This window comes from Rissa tridactyla, chromosome 1 (assembly GCF_028500815.1).
Source record: "Rissa tridactyla isolate bRisTri1 chromosome 1, bRisTri1.patW.cur.20221130, whole genome shotgun sequence".
Lineage (NCBI taxonomy): Eukaryota > Metazoa > Chordata > Aves > Charadriiformes > Laridae > Rissa > Rissa tridactyla.
In genome coordinates this window covers 182,972,214-182,995,389 of record NC_071466.1, presented here as the reverse complement: position 1 = coordinate 182,995,389, position 23,176 = coordinate 182,972,214, and the positions used below count along the sequence as shown (strand labels likewise).

The 23,176-nt window shown below is 43.4% G+C and overlaps 1 protein-coding gene across 1 annotated transcript in view; it reads right to left on the bottom strand.

Annotated features, from left to right (window-relative positions):
* Positions 1 to 23,176, bottom strand: part of PPM1H (protein phosphatase, Mg2+/Mn2+ dependent 1H) — a 146,320-nt gene that overhangs the window by 15,164 nt on the left and 107,980 nt on the right. Inside the window, exons 6-8 of the mRNA XM_054185263.1 lie at positions 18,877 to 18,995; positions 5,593 to 5,656; positions 3,790 to 3,897 (exon numbers count right to left, since the gene is read on the bottom strand). Coding sequence (XP_054041238.1) covers positions 3,790 to 3,897; positions 5,593 to 5,656; positions 18,877 to 18,995 — 291 coding nt within the window. The remainder of the gene's footprint in view (positions 1 to 3,789; positions 3,898 to 5,592; positions 5,657 to 18,876; positions 18,996 to 23,176) is intronic.

Below are 23,176 nucleotides of genomic sequence, written 5' to 3'. Positions count from 1 at the left end.
TCTTCCTGAACATGCGTTATGCAGTTTGTCACATAATGCCTTTCTTCGATCCAGATAGCTGTTTCTCATATTGCTCACCTACATGTATGTCAAGAGCACTGAGAAAAATGCGCTCTGGGCAAGCAATGAACAAACAGGTGGGCTGGTTTTATATTTACAGTTCAAACCGATCTACCCACCAGACAAAACCTGCGTTTGGCTGCCGAAAAGGACCACTACAGCTCTGCGAAGGCACTGCGGCTTGTTTGCCGGGTTTGTTTTTAAGAGGCAGCCAACGCAAGTCCCTGCAGCTCAAAACCCGTTCACAACAGAGCGACACGCGAGCCTGCGGCCACCTGAGGTGCTCCTCAGCAGCCAGCCCCGGGGGGATTCAAGCCAAACAACAGTCCGCATTCACTCCCCTGCACTATTGATCAACTCAGCTACTTCAATAAATTAGGTCCTTTCTTAATTGTATCGCCCCTTTTTATGCACAGTGTTATCCAGCACAGCCTCGCTGGCAAACGACGAGATCTTTCAATCCCACCCTCCAAGTAATTTATATGTAAATAATAAAAAGCGGGTCCCAACACTGCTCCCTGCAGCACTCACCAATTAATCTCCTTTTAGCTTTTTACTGCCACCCTTTGTTTCCTGCCCTTTAGCCAATTTCCAGTAGACTGTGCCAACTTTCCACTTAGTCTGTAGCTTCATATCTTTTATATTAATAACCTGTGATGCAGAACAGTTTCTCAAACGTTTTCTGAGAAATCAAAGTGCTCATGCAAGACCATCTACTGCATTTATTATTATTATTTTTTTAATTCTCTGGTAGACATAACCCTGAAGGACTTCATGCCACTAAAGTGTGACGTTTGCTACTTGAAACCACCTTGACTCCCTTTGATCATACTGTACTTCTCTAAGTCTTTGCCTTGCTCGTTCCTTTAAATGGTGTAATTCCTAAAGATTTCTCCAGAAGGTAGATGTGAATCCAAAATGGTCTCCTTTGACGTATTTGTGGAGTTGTCAGAAAGATTTTACTAACATAATGGAAGGAGAAAAATTCTCCTTCATTACCCTCTTCTCATTTGCTGTGGTGGCTGGCTTCACGTTCACCACTGGCAGGGGCCAAATGCTGCCGTGAGATCCACACCTCTCCCACCAAACGGCTGAGCCGCTGTTCGAAAAATTTCGGGATGAAATTCTGCTTTTCAGCTGCAACAAGGCAGATCTTGCTGAGCTTTAAAAATCAGAATTTCCTGCTGAAAGCTTTCAAATGAACTGTTCCATTATGAAAAATAAATATTTAATTCCATGCCAGAGAGCCTCAGCCATGGCTTGCCTGCTTTGTGCTACTCCAGTTCATTATAAAAGGCTCAATTCTCTAGAGCTCATCAACCTGCAGAAGTCCTCCAAATCTGGTCTTGTAACAGCTGAGCCACTGAATCCTGATTACATTTGTCAGTCTTGGCTATATGACTTCTCCTCCCATAGCCTGGCACTCTATCAAAGCATCATTTCACACCACCCTCAAATTACTTTTATGTGCCTATTTCTGGATGTAGTCTCCGGGATGCCTACCTTTCCTTCAGCTAAATTTTGGTGGACATGGCATACCAGAGCTTTGTCATGCTGGAAGTAAAATATTCTGAAAACTCACCACATTGCCCCCAACTTGGGAAGGGATTCTGCAATTACGGCACAGAAACAGAAGCCAGAGGACTTGGATCACCCCCTCTGTGACGACTCACCGTGCGCCTTAATTTCCTGTGCCTCCCTTTTTCTAGGTCTGGAAACCAGACATTGTGCTTCCCTACCTCTATATAAACAATTTGAAATCCAATGCTGCGCGAGGGCCAAATATGACTGCTGCTTCACGCCACTGCCTTTACTTCCAAGTGCCAAACTTCCCAGATGGCAGCATAAAGACATTGTTTCTTAATGCTGGTTTCTGTGCAAGGTGCACTGTCCACGTGTGGACTGAACAAGTCAGGGAAAAACACGAGGAGATAAAGCACTGGGGATCTCTCTGTGAAGAGAAGGAAGAGATGATTAAGAGAAGGAGGTGCAATGGAAAGCCAGTTGGAACATATGTTACTTCCTAATAAAATTCAGGGCTTTTTTTGCCAGTATCTCTAAATCGAGGTGGCTGGTGCTCTGTCTTTCCTCCTCCTGCCCTCGTACGTTTCTGCTGAATTTAGCTGCGAAGGGAATGTGGAAACAAAGCCAATTTTGCTTCCCTTTTGCAAAGCAGTTAAGAGATCCTGAAACGTGGATAGCATATGAACTGGATGTCATATTCCAGAATTTGAACACGTACAGACGCACTCCACACAAATCAGAAAAGCCCATGAGAAGCTTTGGTTTATACACACAGACAAATACTGCAGCAGCAATTGGCAGAGATGATACTGCTGAGATACTGTGCTGCAGCCATTACGTACCCCAGAAACACTGGGTCTCAGCATGCCAGAAAGAAAAATAAATAGGCAGAATTGCATCATTTCGCTGGCACTAAACAAATCCATCACAGTGATGAGGGCAGAGCTGCCGCCTGCCTGGCTGAGGAGAATGGGAACAGGTCCCAGGTGAGGGATACCATACATTCAAAGAGGGGAGAGAGAAGGTACTGGATTGACAGCAAGGAAACATGAAAAAGGGGCTGTCTGTAGATCTCCCACTTTTCTTCAGGGCCAGAATCTCTCAAAAAATTTTTATTTTTAAAGTCTCAAAGACTTTCTAAGGTTAATTTAATAATTTGGTTCTGTCCTAGCAGTATTATGTCATGTCTGTATTTTCATTCTCTCGCACTGCTATAAAAAGCAATAAATTCAAGGTCAAACACTGGGTATGGTTAAAACTCCAGCAAGCCAGTTGACAGTGGACGGCTCAGCATTTGGGCCATGGAATCAAAGCCTCCTCTTTTTGTGCTGTCATCAGATGGTTTGCCCTTGCTTAATATTTTATTAAAAAATATGTGTCATCTGTTCCTTGACATAGGAACAGGAATGCAGCTACAGAGAAAAAAAAAAAAAGCAAGGTTTGCATGTTTCTTGTTAACAAATGCATTCAAATCCCTTTGGAAGGCTTGATATCCTTCACTGCAAGGTCTCTGGTGGTCAAAAACGGGAATTGTTTGTGGCGAGGCAAGTCAAAATGATGAAGGAATTTAAAACTATTCCTAACACAAATACCACATAATCCCTTTGTTATGCCATCATTTGGGAATGCACGCTGTCATTCCTGACATTATTTGGCGTTTGTACAAAACCATCATAAAGAATTAAGAACTGGAGGTGAAGGTGCAGACACATGGAAGCATAAAGCACTTTTCCAATCACTCTTGGCATCTTCCAGCTTAAAGACTGACCTGGTATCCTCTGCGTAATGCAGGATACTACGTTAACTGTGGAAGACATCCAGTGCTCCCTTCTGGAGAACACATATTTACATCAGCTTCTGTGAAGACAGCATGATCTAAGCCTCGAGGGGAGCTGGAGCACATGAAGGTGGGGAGAGATGGGTGCCTGTGACATGGAATGGTGAGGCTATGGGATAACCGTAGACCAGGGAGTGGGAAGGCACCAATGCTCTGCCAGGGATGTGGAGCATCCAGAACCAGGGCACACAGCTGGGCAACTTACACCGTTCCTACTATGTGGATGTTACTAACATAATGCACCTTTGGGAAGGGCAGCATGTTACCTGGATTGGACCACAATCAGAATGGACAATTTATGAAGAACAAATAAGCACACTAAGTATATCTGTTTCTCTCTCACTAATCAGACATCTTGGCTGTTTTACCTCGGGAGATGAGGACAGGAAAGGTTTGATGTATATATTGGAGTCGTGCACTTTCAGGTCGTGATCTCCCAGTCCTCGGGTCACTCCAATTGTTGCCATAACCCGAGCCTGGAAATAAAGAAAAGCAGTGGGATCAAATCTTGTTACATGTACTGAATCAACAGGGAAAGTGATAATGTTCCTAACTCCATAACTGCTACAGTTAGGGATAAATTCCCTTTTCTCTCCCAGAAACTCTAGACTTTACACAGCTAATCAACTTCAAAACTTTTGACACTCACATCATCTTGGTTTCCCTCATTATTCCAAGCTTTGTATTCATCCACATCCCAGTCTGTGTACACCCATCTTAGACTGTGACCATCTGTAAGAGACCAAGACTACGGAAACCTAACCCAGTCACCTCACTGTCCCACATCAGTCTATGACAGAATTCCTTCAGTAAATTATACTGTTAGTAAACAGGTTTTTATAAAAAGGATTAGGAGCCTCATTACTCACCTAAGGAACCTGTGGCCTCTTTCTATTGACATATTGCCGTATATTCCCTCCACCAAGGAAAAGTGCTAAAGGCCCCCTTAAATTGCTAAACACGCAGGTGACTGTGGCACTGACCGCAATGTTCTCCTCTGTGGAGAGCCGGTCTAGGGCAGGTCTGCTGTTACCTCAGGTCTACTACTTCCTTCCCCAAGCACCTGCCTCTGCAACATGAGCTGTTTTCCAAGAGGTGCTGGGCTCTTCTTCACTAACGCTTCTCCAAAGATTGACCAGGTAGTATACCTCATGAGGAACCTCGCTCTCTGCATATCACTTCCCCCAAACTCTAGTTTAGCTGCATCAGCTTCTGAACAAGAGAGCTCACAGCACCAATAACAGCAAGTAACTAACTGGCTCCATAAAGCAATAAGAAAGTAAATTAAAAAGATGTGCATGAAACATTTTGCAAATAATTATAAACCTAACCAAATTCAGAGATAAGCTGCAGGTCTGAACCTTCAAAACTTGGACTAATTTTGAAAAGCGTGTATTTTTGCATTGAGATAAGAACCTAATGCAGCAGGGGAGCACTATTTAGAAACACAGCGAGCATACCAATATCGGCAAACTGACACCACTGCGTCCTTATATTGATCCTACTGCTGCATCCAGCTAAGCTTGCTGGGATCAGCACTAATGATCTCACTGTTCTTAATCACAGAGCTGGAAACAAAGTACACCCAAACAGAATGGTTCGTTTCTCCCTTTCAAGAATAACTATCAGCATTTACACATCAGAAAAATTCAACCATGAGTTCATGTACACTACTAGCTGAAGAAGATACAATTGAGGAGTGTCATACTTCCCAAATCCTGCCCTGATCCCTCCCCTTCCTAAATTAGGGTTTTGCATCTCAAAGCACTCTAAAATGTTATTAAATATGTTCCTGCTTTGTTTTCAGCAAACATGAGGTATTTTGCTATCTTCATCCAGCCAGGTTATATTTTACAATGAAACCAGAAACATTTTAAGTCAATTATTTAAGACTGTCTCACTGTAGCCTACTTACAATGACAGAAAAACAAAAGCAAACTGAACAGCAAATGACTATGTTTGCTACAAAAATGCTTTTTAGTATGTTGAGCTCTCCCCACAGCCCCCCAGACACGAGACTGATTTATGACAGAACCAAGATATTCAAGCTGTCAAAACGATAAAATAAAGAGATACTGAGTGGAAAACACTGGACTGCCACAGGCTAAACTGAGTGGTAAACAGCACAGAATTCCTTCTTCCTTTGGTCTGAGGAAAGCAAACGTGCCCACCTTCTTGCCTTCTCCGTATATAAGGGGAAACTTCAAGTCATCTTCCTCAATGGTTTTGTATGCCCTGTGGGGGGAGGACAAGCAACATTTATAAAGTTTGCACTCAATTAGCAACCCAGTGCCCTGAAACAAGCAGCTGTGATTAAAAAAAAAAAAAACCAAAACAAAAAAACCCCTAAACAAACAAAAAAGTCATCATTTTTCCTAGGGACCAAGATGTAAATTTCTTTTTCTGTGGAAAGATTTTCTCTAAAGAATTACCCATTTCACAAAAAGGAACAGTGAACACGAGGAAACATCTAACATGCCAAGCTACTCCTATTGCTTGCAAGGAAAAAGAAGTGTATTGGAATAACATCCTAATCGGGTAAGATACTGCTGGCTAAGGCAGCAGCTATACTATAATACGGTGTCATAAAAAACCACCCAACAAAACAAAGAAATCCACAAACACCCCAAACCCACCAAAAAGTTAACCAAGGACTAGATTCACTGTTAACGTGAAACGGTGAGCAACGACAGGACGTGTACACAGTCAAGGTGTGAAACAGCTCTCCGATCCCGTTCTCACCTTTCAGGACCGCTTAAACCAAGACAAGCTTCACGTGCTGAAGGATATTTAGTGCTCATTTGACCTTGACTGCAACAGTCAAGGTTGTCAGAGATTTCACATTTCACAGCAGTATTCCCATGGCCAAGAGACAAGAGAAGTAAATGCTCATGCTCTGGTTCTGTTTACCACATGCCTGTGTTACTCTACCTTTTACACTTCCAGCTGTTGACACTGATGAGGTGAGAAGGTGAGAAATTTTGCCAGTGAGAAATAAAAGAAAAAAAAAATATAAAAAAAATAGATGGCTGCCATTCTCATCAGCTGTAGAGTCCCTTGGTTTCCATAACACATGATTGAGCAGAGGTGCTGGGAAGCCTCCTTGGTTGAAGCACGTCGCCCCAGAGGGACGCGCTTCCCTTCATACCACAAAATTGTCCCTCCCCAGCCTTTCCCCGCACGTTGTCCTTCCCTCCCAGCCCACCACTGTCCCCAGCCCCTGGGGTGATACCAAAATCATCCCCTGAACACACAAGTCAGTGCTCCCCACCAAAGCAGAAGGGACAAGCGGGAGGAGGGAGAGCGCCGCGGCGCATCCCCTGCCAGCCCCTGCTGCCTGGCACTCCAGCCGGGCTGGCTGCTTGAGCTCCGGGGAGTCGCATTCGATCAGGTTTAAGCAATGTTAAGGCTGTGACACAAACCTGCAGGAAATTAAAAATTAAGGGTGAAATCCTATATCGTAATCGAACCGACTCCTGCTTCACTGAAATATGGCACAGACCTGGAATCAATAAATACTGTTGTATTACACAGCTATACATGCTGCATCACCTAGGCAAGCCTCTTAAAGAGAGTAGCATAGACATTTAAGCCCCACCTTTACATTTCCCAGTAACCACTGGTAAGGCTCATATTAGGGCTTGGGGGTGACAGGAAGGGGAAGAAAAAAGGAAAAGCAACCAAAATGCTAAGAGGACACAGTAGTGGAGGACTCCGCTCTCATACTACAAAACACTACTACGTGTGAAATCCCCAAAGGGAACCAGGTGAGGTTTGCAAAACACAGCGGGTGCTCCATGGGAGACCATGCAGTCAAGAATATCTTAGGTATATAACCATGATACTTGGGCATCTCTATAAGAGATGATATAGAGAAGGCGTTTAAATGGCATCGCGTACTGGGGATTTGCTCTTAAACCAAACAAAAAGGCACATATTATGACAAGCAGCCCACATCATAATACTTCCCTGATGCTTAAATCCTGGAATAGCATTTTGTTGGGAAGGATGAGTCAGTCACGGACTTTGCTCTTGTTCCTTCCTCTATTTCTAACAGGGAATAGCTAACGTCTCTGCCTCACTCACCAGCTTGGATATCCTGGTTTGAATGCGGAGGAGGAATTTTACCAACCCTGACTGCTCATGAACATGTCCTAGAGCTTCCAGCTGGACCTACACTGCAGGAAGCCCTGGTCAGACCTCCTTGAGAAGTCTGAACTCTTCCCTATTCCTTGCATAAAGCCAGCTGTGCTCTGACACCAAGAAAAAGGGTATCAGCTGAGTCCACGTTGGGCATCAGAGTCAAATGACTAATCAAACCACAAGCCCAGCAAGACAAAGTTGTTCTGCATATTTGTTACAACTAGCAAACAAGACTAAGTTGATGTGACTTAACTATTGGCAATCCCCTTTTTAAAAGAAAAAAACAAACCCATTCTTTACCCACAAACTATATTGTCTGCAAGGTAACTACAAATACTTAAAAATTGAAGTTTTCACTTTACACTGTCCTGTAAGTAACCAAAAACAGGGACCAAGTTTCCTTCTCTCTCTCTCCTCCTTCCTTATATTGTCCTGCACAGCACCTCACACTGACTGCGCCTTAGGAAGAAGGAAAAAAAAAAAGAAGGGGTGAAAAAGGCATCATTTAGGCTGGTGTCCTTAAAAAGAAGGGTTCCCACTATAGAGTTCAGCATCTTTTATGGAACCACCATAAGGACTACCGTCCCTGAGGCCTTCGACTATGACAGGACGGTGCAAGGATGCTGGAAGAGGCCATGTCGTAAGGGCTGAAGCTAACTTGTTTCATCAGCAGATTAGGAAGGGCAGCTGGCTAGCCTATAACCTCCTGAAGCTCTGTGACTAACTAAGGGAGGACCAGAGGGATACAGTGATTTGTTCTGTGGTTTCTCACAGCAAATCCCCCCTTGAGCTCCAAACCTGGGTGTCAACACTCATCACAAACATGTTTTTTCTGTTGATGTTGCTATTGCTTGAAAAATTATCAGCACTTGAAAAAACAATGCTCAGAACTGCCACCGCAGCAGAGGAGCTGGCACAGACACACTGAAAAGCAACCTGAGACACTCTAGAAAAGTACCTATGTCCTGTGTTACTAGTGAAACAGAATAAATAATATATGAGCGTGTGGTTTGCTGCAAGAGAAGGATGAAGGACAGCTTTTCATCTAGCAGCTCAGCAACTGCACTGGGGAGAAGGAAGGAAGGAAGCTATGAAGTTCATTTTGATTTATGCCCTGTGAAACCTCCTGTACTTTGGACATGTGTTTATTTCACACAGGCTACAAACTTCTGGACTATTTCACTTGATTTAATGTAATAAAGTTGCATTTATACCTTCCTGTGCTGTTTAGAATGTGCTGTATATAAAGATATAATATGGCAGTAGGTATATCAAACACAGACATACGGAGAACCTGAGGGGGTTGTTTGGCTTTTTTAGTGCCAGCATGGCCTTATTCAGCCATCTACGTAGTTCAGCCTAGCTCACTGTTTTAACAAATTCAAACACAGGGTTGCAACCCTCCACTCTCCCCATCTTCCTCATCTGCATCCCAGGAGGTCTCAGTGGCCACCAGGGAATGACAAGACAGGTTATAAAGACAAGGCTATGCTATTGGTTGCTGGTCTGAATGAGCTTAAATCCCGGCAAGTGCTTCTGCCACGTAAACCTCTTTTTTTCCAAATGGAAAAACAGGGGGGCGGACGGGGGAGTAGAAAAGGCAAGCTTGTGCCCAGCTCAATCTAGTTGCATTTTTTTTCAGTTAACTTCATTTCTTCTTTTCATTTCAAAAGAATTATGAAATGCTACTGCTGTCCAAAAATACTGAACTAGGGCTTGACATATGTACCACCCACAAAGTTACATTTGGACTCAGGATCAACATTTTGGAAAACCGGGCCAAATCGCACCGGGAGCCAAGAGAGATGTCAGAATGAAAGAACTAGGACTGACATGATGTTACTCATATGCTAACAGGAATCTGCTCTAAATACATGGTGAAAAAATCACCAGAAGCTGCTAAATGCACAAGACAATCTACGGAAGAAATTTCCTACAGTGCCGAGGTCATTAGCAGTGCTTTAGGCACGCTTTAAATAAAAGATAATCAAAGTTACCTGCATATTGATGGGTCAGAACTTGAAAAACTGGTCAGCTCCCAAATACAGATTTCAGAGCCAAAATCCTAGATAATTTCTTACATGTGTTATGCATTCTCCTGCCATATAATTTGTTCTTAAAATTGGCCTTTTGAAAGCACATACAAATTCATGTAAGAGTAGAAGTTATTGATGACCAGCACCTAGATCCACATTATATTTTCTTTTACAGTAACCTGTGTAAGGTTACTGGTGATGAAAAGTATAGCGTTGGCATCCCCAGGCACAACAGATGGTGGCGAAAACACAATCTACCCTGACCTGGACTGCTCAGTTCTGTGAAGAATAGGGGAATCCAGACTCCATACTCTGCCATACTTGGCTTTAGAAAGTTTCTCTGTATTTCATATCTCTATTAGTGACACCTGATAGGAAACAGAATTAAATCTAAGGAAGAGAAAAAAAAAAAGTCATCATCAAAGGGCTTTAGCTTGAAGCACAGTGCAAAATCCACATGTGGTAAGCAAGCAAGAAAAATCACTACAGCTTCAGAAACGTCCTAGTTCATACCGAGTACAAGGATGAAGACTCTCTTTTGAGACGGTCTGTGGATTCGGTGTATTTCTAGCAGTGCTTTGCTACCACTCTGTAAAAAACCCTGAACCATCCCCCAAACACCCTTCATCCCCCAAAAAACCCACCCCACAACAAAACCACCCCAGCTACCCAACCAACCTCCCTTCCCCCAAGCTCAGATTTGTTTGGTCATACCAAAAAAACCCAGATTTTAATCTTCAAGCAACACAAGACTTGACAGAAACTGGTATTTTTTTTTCCCCATCCCACACAAGGAATCAGTGGATTGGAGCACACCCTTTGGATAACAGAGCTTAAATCACAAACCCAAAAGGAATTGTTTATCTCTACTGTCTATTGAACTACAGGCATCAAACCAGTATACGTGTGTACTTACTACCAAGAAGAAAAGATGTGTACTGCAGGTTAGGCACAGAGCCACTGAAAATTATGCAATTTCTGTCCTGATCCAGCCATAATTTTTTAAAAATGTCCTTAGACATATGTGCTTCTGCGGAGTCAGGATCTCTCAAATCCAGGCAGCATTGTCTGATACTAAGTACCCTCTAGGTAGGTTAGCTTTAATGTTCCAGTGCCTCAGTATCTTTCCCCTATTACTCGTCTGACATACAGTTTAATGAGGCAAAACTACGATAAACAAAGATAATAAAAGCACACAAACTATAGTAATGTTTGTTAAGAGAAAAGATGATAGCAAAACCAAATCAATTAGAGACGACTGATGCATGTGCACAGAACAGTTTTTAGGGAAAGATGTACTCTAAACCAAGATACTCTCATAGGGTATCTTTCAGGCAAAGAGGAAAACATGCAAGTTTTAAAACACGTGTTCTGCCCAGAAAATTCAGAAACCCCATTTTCTGAACCTTAAACTGTATAACACTTCATTATGCAAATCCTAGTTCTGTCTACACATCTACAAATTAAAAAAATAAATATTAAGTATCTCAGCATGACTTGTATATATATATATATAATCTCTGCCTTGGTCAAATCAAACTGGAACATCAGCTCTGGACCTCCAGGGAGCCTTCACTGTCGTGTACCGTCCTAAGACAGAGTCTTGACTTTGAAAAGGATGTATCCCCCAGCACCACGCACCCCTGTGCTGTGTTTTCCTAAGGAAAACAAATTCTATCCATCTTGGCTGGCCCATTTTAAAGATTCAAGCACCAGCACCTTCTCTCAGGCACTTCCTGGAGCGCGTCTGATTTTTTTTAGTCCTTTCACCTCTAATGGAGCATTAAAAGAAAGTGGTGGAGGAAAAGTCGAGGAGAGGGTGGCCAGGTGACCTAGAGAGGTCCTTGCCCAAAAAAAGGACAAATCAGGAAAAAAATTAACTGGTGGTATCTATAACCACTCTCCCTTGCTGCTTTTGTGCTCAGGAGGCTGGGAGGAACAGAGCAACTGTACTGTAAGTGCTTTCATTCACTGCTTGTGACCAGTTGAGCTTCCACTACTAAGTGACAGAAACTGTGTGCGGATACCGCAGCTGCACATCAAGTGGATCCATGTTCTGCAACAGTCTCACCAGGCCAAGCCTTGGTTTTTTCCCCTGCAAATTTGTTGTCTTGAATGCTTCTTAAAATTTACTTCATCTCTTCTACTTTTAAAGACAAAGGAAGATTTGTCAGCAATTTTCTCTGGAGATAGAGAGGTAAGAGAGAAGTGGGCTGTTAACACCCTATGGGCTTAATGCACTGTGATGGGCAGAAAAAAAGTTTGTAAATTCACATTTTGCTGTACTTCTTGTTAAAAGGATGTGGCGAGGCAAAGGGGAGAAAGACTGCATGTTAACCTCACAGTGCCTGCTCCACACTTGCTAGCTGGGATCCTCTGGAAGGAAAGGAGATTGCTGCTAAGGAGGAATGGTGGAGCAAACTCTTCTGCAAACTATCGCCGTAGCGTAGGCTGAGGCAGGCAGTGAGAAGCAGCAAGCACAGACCTCACCATCTCACAGCAGTGCTGGAAACTCCTCTGAGGTGCAAGGGGCCTCCCTCTCAGCCAGGAGCAGAGCCATTAAGTCAATCCTGGGTGGCAACAGAAAGACAGAGGATTTCCTAGGGACCCAGCCGAGGTTATGTCAAATCTGTGCAGCTGGGGAAGCCAGAGAAAGCAGGAGCAGGGGAAAAGACTTTGTCTTACCAGGAAGAAGAGTTGTTTTTGCTTGGGTTTTCAGATTGAAGACTACCTCATTTCAGTTTAGTTTCTTTCTGATAAAACAGACCGGGAGCCTTTTGTTCGCACTTGCACGTGCAGCACCTGATCTTGTGCCAAGGCAAAGCCCACGCAGAGATGCGAGATGCACAGCCACGCGGGGACAGCCCTTAGACACACTGCTTCCAGAAGGAGATGCTCCTGCAGGACGTGACTCAGACCAACCTCATTCTTGTCGGGCTCACTTGGCCCCAGAGAGGCCCTTTACAAAGAGGTTTACCCCAGACTTACAAAGTTTTCTCCTTTGTTGCAGCACTATTACTTTCTTGTTTCTGCTCTCTCCTGCCCTGAAGACACTGGCTCAGCTCCTGTGGCATGTGTGCGCTTGGGGGAAACAGAGCCATTCGTCACTGTCACAGATGTGCTGTACACAGCAGGTCAGCTCTCACCTCCTGCTGCTCCTGCAGCGAGGGCTGCAAATCTTGGAAAAGATGCATAACATGCACATTGCAAACAGCCATTCATCACGGCAGAGCCGTGCCCCAGACACCTAGGCACACGCCACAGCAAGCTGCTCTGGCCGCGCACACCGAAGGGGCACGTCTCCTCCCGCTCCTGGCTACCTTGCAATGAGAGATGAGAGCAAAAACCAAAAAAAAAAAATAATGGCAAGGCGAGTGGCTGTGGATTACAGTTTCTGCTGCAAAAATGACATCCTATCTCTCCCTTCTCCAGAAAGGCCCGGTGCTGCAAAGGTGGCCCATAATCATTAAATTATGAAAATGTAAGTTGCTGGGAGGAAATTAATACCAGGCATGACTGGGGAAAAGGCTGCTTTCTTGTGAAGTAATTATGAAATTAAAATTTGATCTCTCCCTGGTGATTGTACAAAGGATACGGCTGAGGTCTCGAACACAACAATACGGCCAGGATTTCAACAGAAGCACAGAAGGTTTCACTAGACAAAAAAGCTCAATTAAAAAGGCGGGGTGGAGGGAGGGGGGAGGAAGAAAGGATGACTTTTTGTAAATTACATGAATTTGGCTAAAAGGCACAATCAAGCAGGTTACAGCACAGAGTTTGCAGACTTCCAATTACTTTTTACAAGTTGGAATCAAGCTGTTAGGAAATGCAGCTTATCTGAATAAGACTAATAATGCTAAGCTAATTAGACCCACAGGCATTAGCCGGCAGATAAATTCAGGCCAAAAAGAGGGACACTGTCACTTTAAATACTGCCTTGGGATCGGTGGAAAAGCTAATGAGGAGTGTCAGTCGGGGCTGTTTTATTAGGTGGTTCTCCAGAGAATATAGCCTGAGGTTTCTGTAGCAGGGCTTCTGCGCTTGATTCAATAAATCAATTTATATTAAGGGGGGGTGGACGACACGCAGCACGGGCGCCTCCTCCATAAAGCATTTCTGTGGCATTTCTCAATCTGCCCAGGCACTCCTCGGGCAGGCTACCTGAACGCGCTGTCAAAGGACATCCAGCCCGGCAATAAAGCATAAGATAGCAGCCGCATTGGCAATATTTGTTCAAATCAGCTCACGCATTACCAAGCAAAACATGTACATTGGCTCTCACCGGGGTATTTTGGATCCCCAATAAGTGATTAATGAGAGCCTGGTTTTTGTGAGCCGGAGTCTGAACCGCAGACGGCAAGGCGGGCTGCACAATGAAAGCAAAAGGCATCCATCCCAAACGAAATAAAACGGCTTGAAAAGTGAAGTTGCTTTTTTAATCAGACGCTTAGAGGCTGAAAGACGTTCCCTGATGGAAAGAAAAGGGCGAACGCAGGGCAGGCTGGCGGCGTTCCAGGTGGCAGACAATATTGACTCTAGAATAAAATGGGGTTAGCTTAGCGCTTGCCCCAGGGCACCAGCCTCCCTGCTTTGGAATAAATCGCACGGGCAGGCGATTCCCCGGCACAGGCTGACCCTTGGGTGGCTCACCATGTGCCACAGCATCCCCTTGACAGGGAGCTGGCAGGTGGTGGGTACCACACCAGCTCGAACTATTTCTGACGGGATGCAGCTCGGCTCTGCATGCTCCTGGAGGGCAGAGGAAGCCACCAACAAATCAGGTCAAAACCCGAACTTGTTATCTAGGTCTCTTCTGCCACCCTAAAATCAAGTCAAAAATCTAAAGCTCTGATCTGGAAAGAAGCATTTGAAGAACTCCACCTCAATGCGAGCAGCAGAAAGGCCACTGTTTTCGTTCCAGGGAGGAGCAAAAAATTAATTTTGAAACCACAAAAGCTGATGTCAGTTGGTAGCGCCTTCCGGATGCCTTTGGTTAAGTGCAGCCCTGTACGGCCCCTCCGGCCCGGCGGGAGGCCAAGAGGGGAACCCTGTAAGGAGCCACTGTGCCAGCGAGGGACACAGTAAGCCAGAAAACCAGGTGTTGGGAAGGTGTCTAGGATATTGTCAGAGCAAAGTACTTCAAAAATTGTTCAACACTGGATTTACCCTGAGTAAAGAAAACCTGACCAACCATGTCTTAACTTTTATTTAAAAGGCAGAGACAGAGAATACTAATTTACTAATTCTGTGCAGTCCTTTAAAGATGAAGTTATCATCAGGCCTGCTTATTTTCCCCCCATGTATTTCTACCTCAGGCACCCCCTTTTAGCGCTGGCAGCACTTTGCTTCCGTGGCCACCGAGTCTTTCCTGATGCTTCTGCTGCCAGGACCTGTCAAAGCCACCTGAACTACCCTCTCTCCGATACAAGTTTAACCTCTGCAAGCCATGGGCCTGAAAAACCCAGCCCAGAGACCCAGCTGTGAAAGACTGTCAGTAACACAGATGTCTGCCAGCAAATTACAGCTCGAGACAGCTCGGAGGCTTGTTCGGCAGGAGACACAGCTCTTAAGATTCCTCGCCAGCTACAGTACACGTTTTGCAACGGTTGCTCAACCACAACATGCGTGGGGCGAGGGCGCAGGAGGGGCAGCTCCCACCTAAGCGGGATTTATTTTAGATACATTTAATACAGCAGATTTTCTCACCCCAACTGCCAATGCAGAGAAAGGAAAAAGGGTGGGAGATCCGGAGGGAGCAGGGAAAGGCTGGTCTCAAAGCAGTTACAGGCAGCCTGGACTAGTGATGCGGTACACATTGCTGGATCAGTGGTTGTCCTAATGCTGTGGGGAAACTTGGCAGCTCTGCTACCAGCGCTGAGACAAAGCCAGTGTGGAAACTTCACATCAAAAAAAAAAAAAAAAAGGCAAAAAAAAGCAAAAGCGAAAAGCAAAAAAAAAAGGCCAAATGCATTATGACAGACCCAAAGACAATAACCTTTTGTAATCCAAACAAGCTGGGCAAGCCAAGCCATTGTTGAGAATCTGAAAAGCTCCAGAGCACAGAAGAAGGGTAAAAACGAAGGGGGAAAAAAAAGTAAAAATCATACAGCTTCTAATAGAAAACACAAAGCGTTCTGAATTTTAAAATAAAACAGTTCATTTTCATGAGGAAATGTCAGAGCAGAGCGAGTTTTACACCCTCTCACTAAAGGATTCAAGTAATTAAGTGTAAGAGTGGCTGCTTCGTCCTAACATCACCTGCACCTCTCTACGTGTACGTGCAAATGTCAACAGACAGTGAAGTCACTGACCAAAAAAAGGTTCAGACAATTGATCTTCTGCATTGTAAGTAATAAAAGTTTGGCAGCATTTTACCATATCAAGCTCTGGCTGGCCAAAGCTCCATCTGACATTTTCTAGAAAAGGAATATATATGCTAATTTATTCTCCATGATAAATATTGTCCTTAGGAACAAATGCAGAACAGACACGCCCTCGGCCGCTGTGTCCTGATGCATCAGTTAAATCTAGGAATTAGAAAGGGAAGAAAATAGAAGCAAAATCCTTGAAGTGGAGAATGACCACTGTGAAACACCAGCCACCTCAAACCATCACCTCTGAGGGCCCATCAAGCTGGAAATCTAATGTCTTGTCCACAATCTCAAACACCAAAATTGACCCAGACTTCTGGATAAATAGAAACAAATTGCTTCTCCTCTGCTTAGGAGATCACTGCACACAGTTCAATGGAAAATAAGACTCCCTGGGGCAAACACCCTGCAAAAAAGAAATGGATCCTTATTTAGAAAGGCTCTGATTTAGATAAATGTATGGCGACAGAGCAATTCCCTCACCATTTTATTGTCCCAAGGCAAACAAAGAGGTAACTGATGCGCTAGCTGTGGGATACAGAGCAGCTAAAACAGTCTGATTCTTTTATTCAGGCCAAAACTGTAGACCCTGTTTTCCACTTCCAGCCAGAAGTCAAAAGGAACACAGCAGGGAGAGGCAGCCTCATCACAGTCTCCACATGCTTTTGCTGGGCACAGGCCACCCCGTTCTGGGACAGCACTGAGGTGAATTCAGACTTGAATTTTCAAGTCACAGTTTAAGTATTTATTCCGGAATAACTGCTTACAGCTAGGCATATTTGTGCTAAACTGGTGGCAATTTTTGCATTGACCATATTAGAATCTGTAACTGGATCAACTTGTGTCCTACACTCCAGGAAACTCAGAAAAATCAACAAGAAAATCAACTCTCTTCTCCCCCCTGCCATATGTTAGAGTTAACAGAGTTCACACACCAGTACTGAAAAACAATACATTGAATCAAATCTGCCATCCATTTAGACTTACCCAAGCTCTTTTACCTTACTCATTATTCTATATTTAAAATTTGCATTCTTTCTAATGCCAAACAGTATTAGCTATACAATAACCATTTTGAGTAAGGTAAAGTGCTATGCACAGGTTCACAAATGAGGTACAAACTGATATACAGAATCAGCTCTTTTTTAATTTTTAACCATTCCAACCTGGTATGCATCCCAACATCCCCCCGGTGCTTTTGACTGGAAAAAATCACAGCAAGCAGAACTTCCGCTGAGCTTTTTGACATGGCTCTCAAGTTCATTTGGAACCTCTAGTGTGCAAAAAAAATTATTTTTCCCTTTTCATGCTTTACTTGGTATTTACCAACACCAAATTCAGTCTCTGTGATGCACATTCATGTAAATAATTTACTTCTTTGCAGTTCCTCATGGTCCTTCTTGTTTATTAGGAAAAGACCTGTGGTGTCACCTGCCAATGCTGCAACTTCAACCATTCTAACCTCATTTCCTTTCCAGACCACTAACCAACCAGGGAAATGCAAAACTACTCCCGCGGACCTGGAGAAACCCTCTTTGCTATCCAACCATGATGAAAGAATTCTGCTCTTACCCTCCTCTCAGGAAGTTCTTGGCCCATGATACTTCTGTAGCTCTCCCCTGAATTAGGAGGTTTTGCTTTTTGGTCTGGGTATTTTTTTTTTTCCCAACAATATCTCACATCTCGAAAAAGAGCCTTTAGAAGTCTACATGAAGTCATTTTTTACTGATGCCTTCAGAGACATCCGGGAGCTTAATCAGAAAATTCCCTTTGCAGAAACTGGGAGAGCGTCTCATGATCTTCCAAGTGTTTTGCTGTTTAAGTCCTCAGTTGATCCAATGTTCTCATTCTGTTCCTATTCTTTTGCTCATGCCTGTAGCCTTTTTAAAAAGTGAAGTCATCATTCTTAGGGTGAGACTGCGTACTCTACTAGCAGCTGTTCAAGATGATGGACAATGATGGTTATTCCCAGATTAACATGTTCTGCACAGGCACTCCAGATAATATTAAGCTTAGATCATTATTCTGCCATTAAAACATCATTATATTTATGGTCTATAAAGTATGGAACAAATCAGAAGCATGTGGAGCTGTAGTTGCATGTGAGCATCCAAGTCTCCAAACCAACAAGAGTTCAGGCTTTTTAACTCCCTCCACTCTTCCCTTCCTGAAAGGACATTTCCTAAGAATGCTAAAACAACAAACAGCATGGAAGTGAAGACCATTTGCATACATAGGGCCTTTGCTTTTATAGGTCACGCACAGAGCACACAACAGCAAGGATCAGGGCTTCTCTAAGTGAGCGGGAGTCACTTGAGAAGGAGCTTCTTGAACTGACACAAAACAATGAAGACGTTTAGCCAGAGACAAAAACCTCATCGTTCTTCCTGTCTTCACTTCGTTAAGTTAATGCTGTTCATTCAAGCCTTTTCATTTTAGGGTGGCTATGACTTCTATTCAGATAGGCCCATCTCTAAAACAATTCCTCAAGGGTTACCCAAATCAGGGGTCGGCTACACTGGAGTATGGGAGGCAGCTCTTCCCTTCTGTAAGCGTTCTTCAGCGTGCCAAAGGCATGATGGCCCACTGATCCAGATTCTATAAAAAGCTACTTCCAACATAGGAAAGTTGTTTAGCTTTCAGGAAGATCCCCTGGCATATCTTCCCCTTCACGTGTTTGCTCTGCTTTGAATGCTCCCACGTTAAAATGAACCAAAGTCCTGGTTTAGAGTGTTAACTTCTAAAATGTATTTTTCATATATTAGAGAGAAGGAAATACCTTTCTCTTTAATATGCAGGCATACACCTCCATGTTTGATGCAGTTTACACTAATCGAAGACACGTACAAAGCAGGCATTAGTTATGGAGAAGGCTGACCCCACGCTGAAAAGGACACATTCTTACCAGCCAGTCATGTTGAAGTCACGGTAGAGCATCCTCTTTCCAACTTCCTTGCGCTGCACCCTCCGTGGAAACTCTAAATGTGTGAACTCATTTCCCAGCAAGTGGGGCTGCATGTAAGCCTGTGGGCAGAAACCAAGCCACAGATACCACACAAACATCATAAAACAAGACACCATCTATTTTTAATGAGGTAGCATTACCATCCCTTCCCGCTCCCTTCCCACACGTACTTTTTCTCCCCCACCTTTTTTAAACAAGGAAGATGATGAACTCCATTTCAGCAAGTGATGTGCACATACATCAGTTCTGACACCGCCTGGTGTCCGGCAGCAGCCTTACAGGGAGCAGTCCTCTTGCCCTCAAAATCCTTCACTACTTCTCTCTGCTCCTCAACATTTGTTATCTCTAAAGTATGCCTCATCCACTGACCCCAAAGGAGTCTGCAGGGCTTCATCAAACAGAACAGATCTCCTTTTTGTAAGTCAGTGACCTGAGAAAAGGGAATGATCAACGGACAAAGCCGTGGAGCAAGTAGAGACTTGGAGGGGTGTCTGTAGAGTGAAGCTCAAGCTTTTTGACTCGCAGTTCAGCTATGCCCACAACACACAAAACCTAATATTACTACCACACTTGAATTTTCACTGCCTTGAGAACAATTTTATCTGCGCAGTGGGCTGCACCCCATCGCACAAGACACTGCAAATAAACAGAAGTTGCAGAGCACTTTATTTTCTTGTTTTCTAAAAACTACTTCGTTCGCACAGAATAGACTTTTAAGAAAAGCAGCAGCAGTTATGTGTCACAACCACAACTAATGTTTTTGACTGTGTTAACGTCTGACTGGTGCTGCCCTTTCTGGAGTGCTGCTCTGCAGATGCTGGGATGCCTCTTTGCTAGAGCCATGCCTGAAGCTCATGCGCTCCAGAGCTGACTGTACTCAAGAGCATCAGGAGGCTCTTTGTCCACCACACAGATTTTTGGTTTGGATTTATGCACAGATCAGCTGACACAATAGGTTAATCCTTAAACATACTGTATTTCTTCTTTCTGAAATAAACTTCACTCATTTTTTCTTTTATTATTTGCATAAATGAGCCTTTCTCTCTCCCTCCCCAAAGCTGCATTGTGAGTGAACTCTTCTGAAGACACAGTCAAATTGGCAAGGGAACTGAAAAAAAGTTGTGTTTCTTAACCTTTCCACAGATAACTCCTTTTCCTTATCCAGCCAGTTAAGGCAATAAAGTCGGTCTTATCTCCAGCAGCAGCTGCCGTCAGGGCAGACCAAATGAGCTGGCTTTAGTTTGTGGGTTTGTCATAAATCTAGCGCTCATCAAAGGTGAGCAGCAGGAAGCAGTGGGAGCCCTTATTGATCTACCTGGCAGCTATCATGCAGATAGTTCACAATAAAATATTTCCTGCATTTAAGGGCCGAGCCTGCTCCCGCTCAATTTAATAGGGGTTGGATCAGGCTCAGCACATCACAGCGCTAACCCTCCATCAGCTTGTTCCCGTTCCCGTCGCCAGACATCCTTCCAGAAAACACCTCGAGCTCAGCTGAAACGGGGCCGAGGGAGATTACTGCATGTAGCCAACAAGATTGGATTCTGCTTTCAAGAGGCGGCTTTCAAGCACGCAAGTGTGATCTTGACACTGTGATCCCTTCCTGGAACAGGAGTTCCATCAAATTCTCTCTCCGTGTACAGTTAAGGGAAATACATTTTTTTCCTGCAGTCTACCATCAGCCAAGGTCCCCTCCCCCACCTAAATATTGTTTTCAAGGACCCTCTAATTGGATCACTGTTCCTCATTACAGAAACGGTTGCGAAGCACTAGTGACTTTTGAGAGGTCTAGCAGTATTAGCCCAGATGAGGCTTTCCATACTTCCAGCACTCTGGATTCTTTATTTAAAAGTACATGTAAACTTTTTATTTTTATTTATTTTCATTCCAGTCGCAAAAAAGATGGAACATCCCTAATGATTTATTTGATGTATTGCTACACACTGACAGCAGAGAGCTGAACTCTTTTTTTGGTATTTTTTAATTCTTTCTAGTCTATGGTATTGTAAACAATGAAGTCAGTCTGCTTGGAAAGTGCAATTCAGTTCACTTTTAAAAATGCACAGCCTATCTTGATTAAATCATTAGAAACCACTTCTAGCTAAAGACTACTGTCGCCTGCCTACAAAACAAGAAACCTTATTTAAAGCAGAAAAACTCATACCTGACATCAAAATGAAGTTATTTAACCTTTAGATTATTAGATTACTTATTAGGCTGGATCACAGGTCCAGAAGAAAAAAGTTACAGGCTTTTAGCATTTTTCCCCTCGAAAACAAGAATTTCCTTTATTGAAAAGGTAAAGCGATTGGGAGAGACTGCATTTCATAAAGATTTACTCACATGGAAAGTCTGAGGTCACAAGTGAAATAAGATTAATAAAGCTGGCAGAGTTACCAGTGGACTGCTAATGTTCAAATAAGATTTCTCTTCCGCAGCCAAGCCTCAATGCTTGATTTACAATCCAGGGATCTTAACTTGATTCTAATATTTTTGGCGTCAGTGGAACAGAGGGAAAAGAGCAATTTGGAAGCTTCTGGTGCCTGTGAGCTGAATTCTTATGTGAAGAAATGGGGATTTTTCTTGGACTTCTTTTTTTTTTTAATTTTCTCTATTTTTTTTTACCCTTTTCTTTTTAACTGTTATTTTTGATGCTTCACTGGTAATTCTACAGGGAGAACAATGTTCTACTATAAAACTCAGCTGCAACTTCCAGTTGGGTTTGTTGAGAACTGTTCTCCATTTAATACAAAGCAGGGCTCTTCTCCCTCTCCAGCCCAATCAAACTTTGCTGGGCAGCAGAACCAGAAAAAAAGTAAAAAAGCAATGCAGCAATGCTTTAAAAATATACAGATCTTTCAAGTAGATATACAAGCAGACACCATGAAATCCCCTCAAGCGATCAAACAAGAAACAAAAACAGTAAGTGAACTGATTACCAGAATTTCATCTGTGATGAAGCACCACTGTATTTTCCATTTTTTCTTTTTTTTAGTCTTGATTTGCAAGAACCTCAGATCAGAAACACCATTCAGAGAACTTAAAATTTAATAAAAAGAGTGACTATCAATATGTTCAGACAACATCATTATTCTGTGTTATGGAACTGCAATATTTTCCATCCTTTTTCTTTCAGAAGATATTACAGTTTTTTGGCATGTATCTGGCACAGTCTGCGTTGTGTGTTTTTGGTACTCTGCCATTTTATGGTGCATTTTGTGGCTGGATGTATTACATTCAACATTGGTTATTTAAAATGGAGTCCGCTCAAGGAACTATTAGTCACGTTTCTTTCAAAAGGCGATTTACTGCCTGCTGTGTTTCCTGGTGATCAGCAAAGCAAACACGAAATTAAGATAAACCTAGACTTACACTCTAGTGTGCCAGTTAATTAGGTGGCAGGGAACACTGCATGCATCTTATCGGACCTCAATAAGGCCTGCTGATGCCTTTTCTAGCTCCTCCAGCACGTGCTGCTCTGCGACATCACTAGCACTAGCGTGTATTCTGTGTTTTTTTCAGAATTGCTGTTTTCCCCTACGTCAACTACATATTAGAACCTTATCCTCTTATGTTGCGACATTTTTTAAAACAGGATATTCTACTATATGGGACTGCCGCTCACAACAGCATGCACAGGACAACGCATCCAGAAGTTTTGCAAATTACTCAGCCATTATCACATGGACACGTTTAAGCCAAGCAGAGATTAAAACTAAGGGAGGTCATGGTACAAGGAAAGAGGGAAGCGGGAGCCAATTCCATCCCTGGATTGGTCTCTCCTCTTATGAAAGGCCAGGATCCCTTCCATAAAACCGCACATCTCGTTTACCACAGCATCGTGTAATGTGTCAGATGGCCAAAGCAATCCTACGCTGAGTGATGCAAGAAGCCACACACTGTAAGAGAATTAAGACTTGTAATTGAAGCACTGAGCTGACATTTAGGAGATCCAGGTTCATTTCCTCTTCAGGCTTGGGTTTCCCAAGCATCCTTTAGCACATAAGTTAGTTGCATTTAATCCTCACCTGAACAATTAAGTAAGAATAGGTCCTCTTTGAACTCATGCTTTTCTGGGCTCATGAACCTTTGTTCAAATGGTGCCAAACACAAAGAGCACCCACAGCTCACTGCTACTGATGACTACCCAGTCTCTACTAGTAGTAAAGCCTGGCCTGGCAGCAGCAGTGCACCATCTTTGGTCTGAGCTGTGAACTTTTGGGGCATTGCCTGGCCACAC